The following is a 10,609-nucleotide window of genomic DNA, read 5'->3' as shown; positions in this document are numbered from 1 at the left end:
AAAATATACACGAAAATACACCAAAAGAACCAACTTTACTCTTGAATTAAAAAAAAAAAAAAAGACAAATAATTTCAAAGCTCATTCTCTTTTTGTTTGCCGAGAAAAGCTTTGGAAGAAGCCCAAAGACAATGTTTACCCTTAAAAAAACAATAACAAATGGACAGTTGGATGAATTTACCAAACAGCGTGATTTGACGCCTGATTAGAAGCAACCGGAACAATTGAATTACTCCATCGCCGTGTAATTAGGTGGCTGAAAATGTGATTGGTTGTCACCACTCCATTTCTCGAATGTCAACATTAGTTGACACGTTATCAAAGACACGAAAGGGAAGAGACACGCTTGGGTAAAAGACGATCCACGCGTTCATCTTGATTCATCTCAGTGGTAACCTCAGCGTTGCCCTGGGTGCTTGTGATAATTAAAAGCCAGGAGAGAAAAAGGAACTATTGCTTACTGAGCCTTTTCCGGCACTTTCTCTGCAGGCAAAAACGTCACGAATCATGAAAGTGGTTGCTCCAGTCAGACAAATCAAATTGCTATCTTTTTCCTTTTCGTTACCAACATCAGAGGAACATTTTTTTCCACACGGCCACGTCCTTGTTAGCCCAAAAAGATGAACGAAATGTTTACTCGTACTCGAACAATCCGAGATTTGTTACACGAATAAAAAGCGGTTCTTGCCGTGAACTCGAACATGTTTACACAGTTTATTTGCTCATGGGAGCATTGATGAGTTTGGAGGGCGAGATTTAATTAAAAGATAAATGCATTTATTCTCTTCTGCTGTTATAATGCACATGTTTTAATTCATTTTCTTTGCCAGGTTATTTCTAGTCATATATTATTACTACTTTTTTTTTTTCAAACATTAAAAGAAATACAAGAAAAAAGTAAAAATACAGAAAATGATAACTCCCTTTAATTTTCCCTTTATATTAAAGTTTATAGTTTACATTTAAACTTTGTGTAAAATATCTCATTAAATACATTTTTAGAAATCTTTGGAGAACACTATAAATGTTTTTTTTTGGCAGGGGGGGGGGCTGACCCAATATATTCATTTGACCTAGATTTTGGGATTAATTAAAAAAAAAACTAAAAAATTGGATTGGTCCCTTTTTGACCCAACTGTTTTTCGGATATATCATCATTTTTGTCAATTTATGATAACACTGTAGCAGTTTGGGTGTCTGAACTCGAATGGAATATTGGAAAAATGACATTGTGCCATATTTTGGTAATTAATTAGAAATCATTGCAACCTCTCCAATCCTGTCTGTCATCCTGACCAACATCATCAACATCGTTGGCAAATTACCTCATTTCTTCAAACCATCTGCTTATCTCCGGGCATCGTTAAGGATTTAGTGGATGCTGTTCCTTATCATGTCAATATGAAGCAAGTGATTCTGAGCAGCAGGGCCGAAAGCGCTTGATGAACTTTCTCAAAGGTAAAGATTTCCCCTTAAATTTCACAAAGGTCATAGCACACATCATTTCTCCTCTGCCAAAGACTGAATCCACTTAGTTTTCATAATACAGGACTAGGGTAAGGATGATGGCGGGCTAGCGCGAGCTAGCTTAGCCATATTTGGCACTGGTGCGGTGGTGCTTTTGAGCATGATGTTGGCGACGTTTTTTTAATTAACTTCATAGAGAAAACTGAATAAATAATAAAATTTTTAGCATTCACTGTAAAAATCTTAAAAGTAAAAACCAGGAGGTAAAGGCACCAGGCTAATATTGTTTGCTAGCTTAGCATCCAGTACATATGACGGACCATGACGTGGCAAAGATGGCGCCAAGTGGAGAACCTGACCATGGCTTGTTTAGAAGTGGTAGCGATTTTAGCTTTTTTAGCATTCACTGTAAAAATCTTAAAGGTAAGGTAAAGGCACCAGGCTAATATTGTTTGCTAGCTTAGCATCCAGTACATATGACGGCCCATGACGTGACCAAGATGGCGGAGAGTGGAGAACCTGACCACGGCTTGTTTAGAAGTGGTAGCGATTTTAGCTTTTTTAGCATTCACTGTAAAAATCTTAAAGGTAAGGCAAAGACACCAGGCTAATATTGTTTGCTAGCTTAGCATCCAGTACAAAACATGCACACACTTGCGCTATTATCCTTGCGTACCTTTCCGTCGAGTTGTCATCGATCCCAACAACGGCACAGAGGTCACATCTCACTTTTGGCGTCCTCTCGGGAAGACTCCTTCGGCATTTTCCCGCGACCGCGGAAAAGCAATCATGAAGTAAAAGCTCTATCCTACGGCAAATGGGAAACTTTGTGATGGTGATTAAAACTGGCAAGCCTAATATGGATTTGGAATAAGTAGCAAAATTGTGAGGAGCTTCTCTTTAAACGAGGATGGAGAAATTCAATGCGCCTCGCTAATTGAATCACGGCTCGCTCGCCAGGGAAACCAATGGAGAAGAGAAAGATTTCTGTTCATAAACAGTGTTTACTTAAAGAACTCGGCTGCCTTATTAGTATTAATAGCAGTGACTTCAGAAGGCTGATATTCAGCCATTGGACAGTACTGGATAATTTATGAGTGGAATGAAAGCCTGAGTAGTAGCGCATTGCAAAAACAATGTTGCCCGCTGCCCGTTTACATAAGCAGCACTCGGGGTAAACAGTAGATTCAGCACGAGAGGGCGGGAAGAAAAAAAAAACGAAAAAAAAACGTGTTGTATCCGAGCCTTTTTGGAGATGCAAGAAAGCCGCAGACCGTTTGAAGCGCTCGGTCTTCATCTGCGAGTCCTTTTGAGCTAACATCCCGCCCCGGGGCAAAAACTTCTGCACCCCCCCCGCAAGCCGGGTCAAGATACATGCCACGTCATTTTCGATGCTCTTAATTAAAGACACCATCTGTTCAATTTGATTATTAAAGCGCTTGGCGTAATTGCGTACTTTTTTCTGCTCTAGTTGCAGTCAGCGGGGGTGGCACAGGAAACGCTGCTTACGGAATCCATCTTTATTTATATTAAATTAAAAATATACTTTTGACAGATTCATGTAGCAAACATGAGGAACAGTACATTTATGATACAAAGCTTTGGGTATGATCTGCAAAGAACACAGAGCGGATAAAGGGACAAAGCAAAAGTTATCGGCCAAGGCGGGCCCCACTCGAAGCATGCAGAAGACGAAAACACGGGCCGCGCCGGCCAAAAAGAGGACGACCATGTGCGACTTGGCTCAGAAACGATTGAGAGGGACACTTGACGGAGAAATTCCGCTCGTGGGAAAGGGTTAACAAGCACGTTAAATATAACCCCGCACGCGCGCCCCCCCGGTTTGTCAAAAGGTAAAATCACACAAAGCAAATGTTCGGCTTTTTTTTGGAAAAACGCAGAAGGAGGAACTCCAAAGCAACACCTGTCTATTTACAATTTTCCCATCGTCCATTATTATTTCAGTGCTTTTATAAAAATATTATTCACATTTGAAGTGCGTTGGATTCTGTACAGTTATATTTTTTAACCCGGGAAATTAACTTGACAGCAGTGATTTGTGCAATTACTGTTCAAACAACAAACATTTTTTAAATACTGAGCAATCGGGAAAGAATATCTTCGGGAAAAAAAAAAGAAAAACACCCCAAACAACAGAGGAATCAAAATTATACAATACAGTGTACGAAATTGGGATTTTCACTTTGTGCTCGTGATTTCAACAAAAAACAATAAATCATGGGTCAATAACGTCATAAAAAAAAAAACACGTCATCGGTCAATAACGTCATTAAAGATATTTTATGTTGGCACATGGCGGAACACCTTGGCATCTAAAGAAGGAGAGAAGCAATACTGGGAAGGAAATAGCAAAGATTATAAATGGAAAAAACAAATCGCAAAAATGTGATGTAAAGGACGCATTTGCTTCGATGAAAGGAGGTCACATGACACGAGGGAGACACATGCCACTTAAAATTTGGGTTTAAAAAAACATGGATGACGATCACACGGCCTGAAAGGAAATATGGAAGGAGATCACATAACATATAGGAAACCCCAAAAGGGGATTAGATGATAAAAACAAAATGGCAGCACAATAAGAGGAAATTATTGCTTCCACGAGGAATTACTCTAATTTTAAAATAAACTTTTCCAGACTTCACGTGACACCAGCAATGTCCGCACCGAGATTGCGCAATCATGCCCGCTTCAAATCACCGTCGTCCCTTTCCTTTTTTTTTTTTCGCTTTTCCTTGAAACCCACATTTGGCAGTGCCTTCCGTATCATAAACAAGCTCAAACGTGCTATAAATATTTCACACTCGACATTAAATCGTGTCTCCGGTTCAGTTGAGTTGCAGCTCCAAACGGGATTACAAAATACTCCTTCATTAAATAATCATGGTGCCATCAAAGAAAGATTACGACTACTGTTGCGAACAAACACACCAAGTAGAAGATTCTTGAAACCGATCAGTTTCCTTCATGAACTCTTGGCCGACGCAGTGCCACTGATCTTTGCTAACGCTCTGAAGTGGTGAAGGAGCATATAAACAAGTTGGATATTTCTGGAAGAAGGATCCTTTGATTAAAGAGTTTCATGGGGAGGTTTTGGATTTGAGGATGTACTTTCAAAACACACACTAAATAAACAACCTTAGGAAAAGCAGAAGACACAGTCGGGAGCTCCAGTTGATGAGCTGATTCGGTGACAAAGGGAACTTGGCAAGCTTGACGACTTGGCAGAAAAGAGAATCATTAATGGCGTCGACAGAATGACTATTTTTTAACTGTAAATGGATAAAAACTAAAATGTTTTGGCTGTTTGTCACGACAAGAACATTTTGGAAATTCCAAAATTCAAACCATCAACGTGACAAACGTGTGTTTTGTCATTTTGACACCTCGACCCCCCTGAACTTGAAATACTTTCTGAGTTTTTTAGCATTTTGTGACCCGTGTTAAATCTGACAACACTGACGTATATCTGTATTTATTTTCAAATATTTCTCTGGCTAAAAAAAAAAAAAAAAAAAAGCTGTTCAATTACCTTTAAGCAAGGCCACGCCCCTTTTTGAATACCAAATGAACTCATTCAGTTGAAATAGAGCTTTGACGTCTATAGGCGTCAATGGCGGTGAATGAGTTAAGGTACCAAATATTATTTCATGGCCATAAAAAGGGGCTTAACGATTTATGGAAATATATTCTCACAAATGATGGCACCCTAGAATGTATCTGTGTAAAAATATACTGCAGTATTCCAGCGTTGTAGACGGTCTTGTCTTTACAGATTCTAAAATATAATCCACTACTTTATTTTGTTATGTACACCTTTTGTCTAAATTCACATGAGAAGACTGGTCCTTGAATTTCCATGACACAGATTTAAGATCATCTGACTTCTTTGCGTGTCTCGTTCGATTGGACAAATATGACGAATCGGCTTTCAGACTTATGTCCTCCACGTGTTTGTCCTCTCTCGTAATTCTAGCCAAGTAAACGCTTGTTTCGAGTAATTCGTAGGTTAGTGAGTGTGAAACACGTTTGTGTGCATAAATATCGATATGCATTGGGGGGGAGGGGAAACAAAATCAAAGTGTAGTTCCGTTTTTGGAACGGTCGCAGCAGAATTGCTGGCAGTGGCTTGAGACAGCAGTTGACCAGAACTCCCGCCCCCGTGCGGCACTTCCTCCACATCCCCCATGTCAAAGATGGCAGTCCATATCTCCAGGCCCGAAACGTCCTTATCTGGGTCTGCTCGGTGTGGACCGCTTGTTGCTACAGTCTTGAATGGATTGGGGAGGAGGCGGAGTTTGTGGTATTAGCGTTTGGGGAGTTTTCAAACCACGGTGTTCCTTTGCCGGTAAGGAGGCGGCGGCAGAACCGGGCCAGATTTCAGGGAAAACTCAGACAGGTACTCGGGGTTTTCGGCTACCGCTGGTCGTATGTGTCCGTTCTGCTTGTAGTATAGCTTAGCGTTAGCGGCGGCGCTCTTGGCGCCGTCGGACGGTTTGGGCGGCAGGCTGTGCTGCCAGTATTCCGGATTGTCAAAGGTTACCTTCAGCTTCTTCCCAGCGGCTTTACCTGCTGTCTGTCCGCCGTGCTTCAGCAGGCTGGCAGGCTGCGAGGCGGCGTGGCCCTGGTAGGCTGGCAGACCGCCGTGGCCGTCGGGGGCCGGGGCACCTGACTGGCACACCGAAGCCAGGGCAGTAGTTCCTGTTTGGCTCTGCCCGGTGGAAACGGGAAGGCCAGCGGGTTTGACGGCGTGGTGGGCGTGGAGGATGTGGGTCAGCGTACCGTGGTGGCAGGACATAGCAGATGGAGATGGCTGAGCTGCGGGGAGAGGGTAGTGGGGCAGACTGGTCTGGATGCTAAGCGGGAGGTGGGACCCTGAGGTGGAAGAGGGAGTCTGGGAGGGAAGAGGCAGGCCGTTTCTTCGCAGGGTCTCGGCCGCGCTATGAAAAGTATTGAAGTAGAGGGGCTCGTTGATGTACTCGTCCTCTCCTTTGGGCTGACTGCTTGGTGTGCTGTGGTAGCCCGGGTTGTCCAAGGCGTGGATCTCCCCGTTTTTATGCCGCGACACAAAGGGGTTTTCCTCGATGGGATTCAGGTAGTCTGTAGCACATATCAGGGAAGAAGAAGGGAGGGAGGAAAGAAATCAAGGAGGAGTTTGTGAAAGGAGAAGATAAAATGGTCAGATATTAAAACGGAGGAAGGAATGAGAACGAGATCGCGAGAGGTGAGATAGAGAAGACGGAGAGTTAGGTCACTTGCTAATGAGCAAAGAAGATGGAAAGGGGACATGATAATGGTGATAATGGGAGCCACTCAGGACCAGACAGGCATCTTGCCAGAAGTTCTTTGGCACTGGAATCTCCATCTGCCGGGGGCTGAAATGCCAACAAACGAACTCTCTTGGCTGCTTGCAAGCGCGATTATGGCGGGGTGTGAAACCTATTGATTTTGCCCACTCTTTCGCTCCTTGACATCGCATCAGATGCATTATGCTTGGGGCCTTGTTATATTTTGAGAAGCTCAAAAATCAAAAGCGTCAGCAGGAGAATAAGGGCGCTGGGTCGAATTACCATCAGAGGCTGACGAGCGCCGCCGTCAAACGGTGTTAATGGACGTTCAGACATAAAAGAAAGAAATCAAAGTGGGCTTATTTCCGCAAACAACGGGACGTCGTGAGATCCCCTGATTCATTTGAAATATTCCTCAAAATATTTTTTAAAAGCCCTCAGCAGGTGAGCAGAGATCCTTTGAGCCGGTTTTAGCCGGTTCGTCCTTTGTTTTGGAAATCCGATTTGACTCCGAAACCGAAATGACATCCTACCTGCAGAGTTCTTGTCTTTCATGGGGGTCATGTATCCGTCCTCATCCTCGTCCCTGGGAACCCTATCCCCGAGGAAGATGGTGGGGTCAGCGCTGTACCTCTGCCCGCCGCTATCTTCAGCTCCAGCTTGCTTCAGATTCTTCTTATGCAAGTTCCCGTTACAACGCTGGTCCTCCATGGCGGACCCTTGGCTTCCGGTGGCTTCTTGTTTGACACCGGGTGCCTGTGCCCCCGTCTGGGGTCCGTCGGAGAGTTTTGGCACTCCTTCCCTATAGCCGAACTTGTTCTGATGAAGACAGAAAATATATTCATGACGTAAAATTAACCTAATGACCACTCATTAGGTTTAAAGCAACCAAAAGAATCCAGCTCGAACTATGCGAGACTTTTAATCTGCGCATCTGGCAGATGAAAGAATTCCGTGAAAAATTCCGTGGGTGTAGTCATCCACCTTAGGGAAGCACGAGAGGGGCAGCCAGGCAGTGCAACAATTCGCACACCTGAGCCTGCAAAAAAAAGAAGCCCACCACAAAACAAAACATGACATGCAGAGAGAGCCTCGGCTTTTCTGTGGAGCTGCGTTAGCTTGCTGGAGGCTAGTTAACCTTGGCCCACTCTTCTGCGCTCAAGCCAACTTCACGTGCTACGACGGTAATTACAGCAAGTTCCGCTACAAACACAACAAAGGAAGAAACATTCCGGGGTTACATATCCTCCTCCTCCTCAAGCCGTCTCCTCTTTGGCTCTTTGAAGCATTGTTTCAGACTCGCCTTTGATTTCGAATCGCATCCGCTAACGTAGCGTTAGCGGCACTTTTAAAGCAAACACCAAATCTTTTGACCCAAACGTATTCATTTAAAGGCTAGAACACACAAGATAAGCAAAGTGACAAAGTACACATACGTAATTAAACGTTTACTGACTAATGAATAAATAATTTGCCGGTCCAGCAGCAAAGATTTTGAATTGGATCCGCTAATGTAGCGTTAGCGGCACTTTTAAAGCAGACACCAAATCTTTTGACCAAACGTATCCAGAACACACAAGATAAGCAAAGTGACAAAGTACACATACGTAATTGAACGTTTACTGAATAATGAATAAATAATTTGTCGGTCCAGCAGCAAAGATTTTGAATTGCAACGTTTGCTAACGCTACGTTAGCAGCACTTTTAAAGCAAACACCGAATTTTTTGACCAAACGTATCCAGAGCACACAAGATACGCAAAGTGATAAAGTGCACATACGACTCAACGTAATTGAAAGTTTTTTTGAAACGCCCTGCTTCTGGGAATGCATTTATTGATGTTCCGAGATTTTTGTCCTTGAACAGAACTAAAATGGTTTCATTGAAGCCTGTCCACAGGGGATATTTTTTAGGTCACTTCCGATTATTAGATGTGAACAATTCCGATAACCAATTACTTGGCTGATTCATAGAATGAAATATAGAAGGGAAAAAAAGAACTACTTAGCTCTTACAAAGACACAAATTACAGGCAGAACATTAGTCTAACCCTAACCCTAACCCTAACCCTAAATTCCATTTTGATTTTATTTGACAGGTCAGCCATGAAGGCTAAAGGAAGCTTGATATTACTTACTCTGTTGGAGTCAACACGAGGTCTCGTCGGGTATGACGGATGAGCTGCGTCAAAACCACGAGGCACCAGATATTCCTCAGCATCCATCAGGTCATCCAGATCTTCCTCATCCAGGAGACTCTGGAAGAACTTGCTATCGTTGGGGCTGGGCAGTTTCATTCGATCGTCTCCCTGAAAGTCGGCCATTTTCCAAAACAGATTTAATTACAATTATCGTTTGAATTTGATTCACGTCTGTCAACCTACTTGAATGACCAGGTATCGTTGCGGGTCCCGCGCCATCCTGCAGAACTCCGCGGCGAGCTCCTTGAATTTGGGCCGACTGTCGGCATCAATCATCCAGCCTGGAAAGGACAAACACGGACTAAGAATGAAGACGAGACGGCTGATATTATCTTCCAACGCCAAATGTGCTGCGCGTTCTAGCTGCTGGCAACCCATCTGGTCTTTGCCGGAAACGCCAGCTTGCCCGATCGAGGGGCTTCGCTCAAGGGCGACTCAAAGTGGTAAATTAGGTAAAAGAGAATCAGGTTTGGCGGGGGCGGGTGTTCGGCCCACTTTTGAATCCACGCGGCCGCAGCTGGCGAAGCCCCGAAGGGGAAGCGAAAGGCCAGGTGGCGTGTTGGTTCTCATTAGACGAGAAGAACTCGCGGTTACTGACGTTCTTGGTGGTACCTTCGTTACGGAAGTGAGGTTCAGGATGGTAGATAAAGCCTATTATTTGACTTTTTTTTTTTTTTCAATCAGAATGAGGTCAGGTGTAACGGATCGTCCCCGAAGGAAATCCCTGACAAAGGCGGCTCGGTTTCTTTTGAAGTAAAGTGAATCTCTTTGACCTTATAAGCAAATGGGCCCAGACGTGCCTAAGTAAGATTCCGACTTTTTTATTCACCACAGGTACACGGCGGAGTCCACTGGCATTGCTGGAAGGCGAAAAAGCTGCGGGGCAATGTTTCTTCCCAACTGTCATAAGCTATTTCTGCCGCTTTTACATTTACGGAATAAATATTAGATAGGGTGACATTTCGATTGAATTAACATTTTCATCTTGGGAATATGTTTTGATGTCATGCTCTATCACTTTTTCGGTTGCGATGAGAAAAAGACAGAGTTCATGTCAGGTAATTGCTGCCAAAGAGAAAAGTCACAGCGCCATTGTTGAGTGAGGAACGGCCAAGCTGTTAATAACTGCCAACTAGGGTCTAAATCTTGGACTGGATTTTTGCAAATGTCTGACCGCTGTCTGCAAATTTCACCCTGGACACCATCTAGCATGTTCTGAAGGAAGCCATGGGAGAAGTGGGCCATGAGAAGCAATAGTCCAAATGGAAATAAAAAATCATCCTTATACATCAACTTGACCTCCATTGGATTCATCCACAAAAGTTACCAATGAAGTCTTCTTACATTTCACCATAACCATGTAGACATCTATGGTGCAAATAGGCGGCTGGGGCAGGCGCTCTCCTTTCTCCAGGATGTCCGGGATCTCCCTCGTTGATATGCCGTCGTACGGTTTGCCTCCAAATGTCATTAGCTCCCAGATGGTCACTCCTGATAGATGCAAGAGCAAAAAATATATATATATAAAGCTCGCGAATATGACCATGCAAGTGTGAACGGCAAAAAGGGAATAAACAGGATTTCCGGGTTATGAAAGATTGAGATGAATATAAATGAAGAAAGCTTCCTTGC

At 43.5% G+C, this 10,609-nt stretch overlaps 1 protein-coding gene across 3 annotated transcripts in view; it reads right to left on the bottom strand.

The window, feature by feature from the left end:
* Positions 1–2,972: 2,972 nt before the first annotated feature.
* LOC125988097 (receptor tyrosine-protein kinase erbB-4) overlaps positions 2,973–10,609 on the bottom strand; it is a 122,467-nt gene continuing 114,830 nt past the window's right edge. For all 3 annotated transcript variants that reach the window (XM_049752908.2, XM_049752907.2, XM_049752909.2), the window contains exons 23-27: positions 10,322–10,468; positions 9,161–9,258; positions 8,915–9,085; positions 7,310–7,595; positions 2,973–6,588 (exon numbers count right to left, since the gene is read on the bottom strand). In XM_049752908.2, the coding sequence (XP_049608865.1) occupies positions 5,813–6,588; positions 7,310–7,595; positions 8,915–9,085; positions 9,161–9,258; positions 10,322–10,468 (1,478 nt within the window). In that variant the 3' untranslated portion in view covers positions 2,973–5,812. The remainder of the gene's footprint in view (positions 6,589–7,309; positions 7,596–8,914; positions 9,086–9,160; positions 9,259–10,321; positions 10,469–10,609) is intronic.

The sequence above is a fragment of the Syngnathus scovelli genome, chromosome 2 (assembly GCF_024217435.2).
Source record: "Syngnathus scovelli strain Florida chromosome 2, RoL_Ssco_1.2, whole genome shotgun sequence".
Lineage (NCBI taxonomy): Eukaryota > Metazoa > Chordata > Actinopteri > Syngnathiformes > Syngnathidae > Syngnathus > Syngnathus scovelli.
This window is presented reverse-complemented; position numbering and strand designations above follow the sequence as displayed.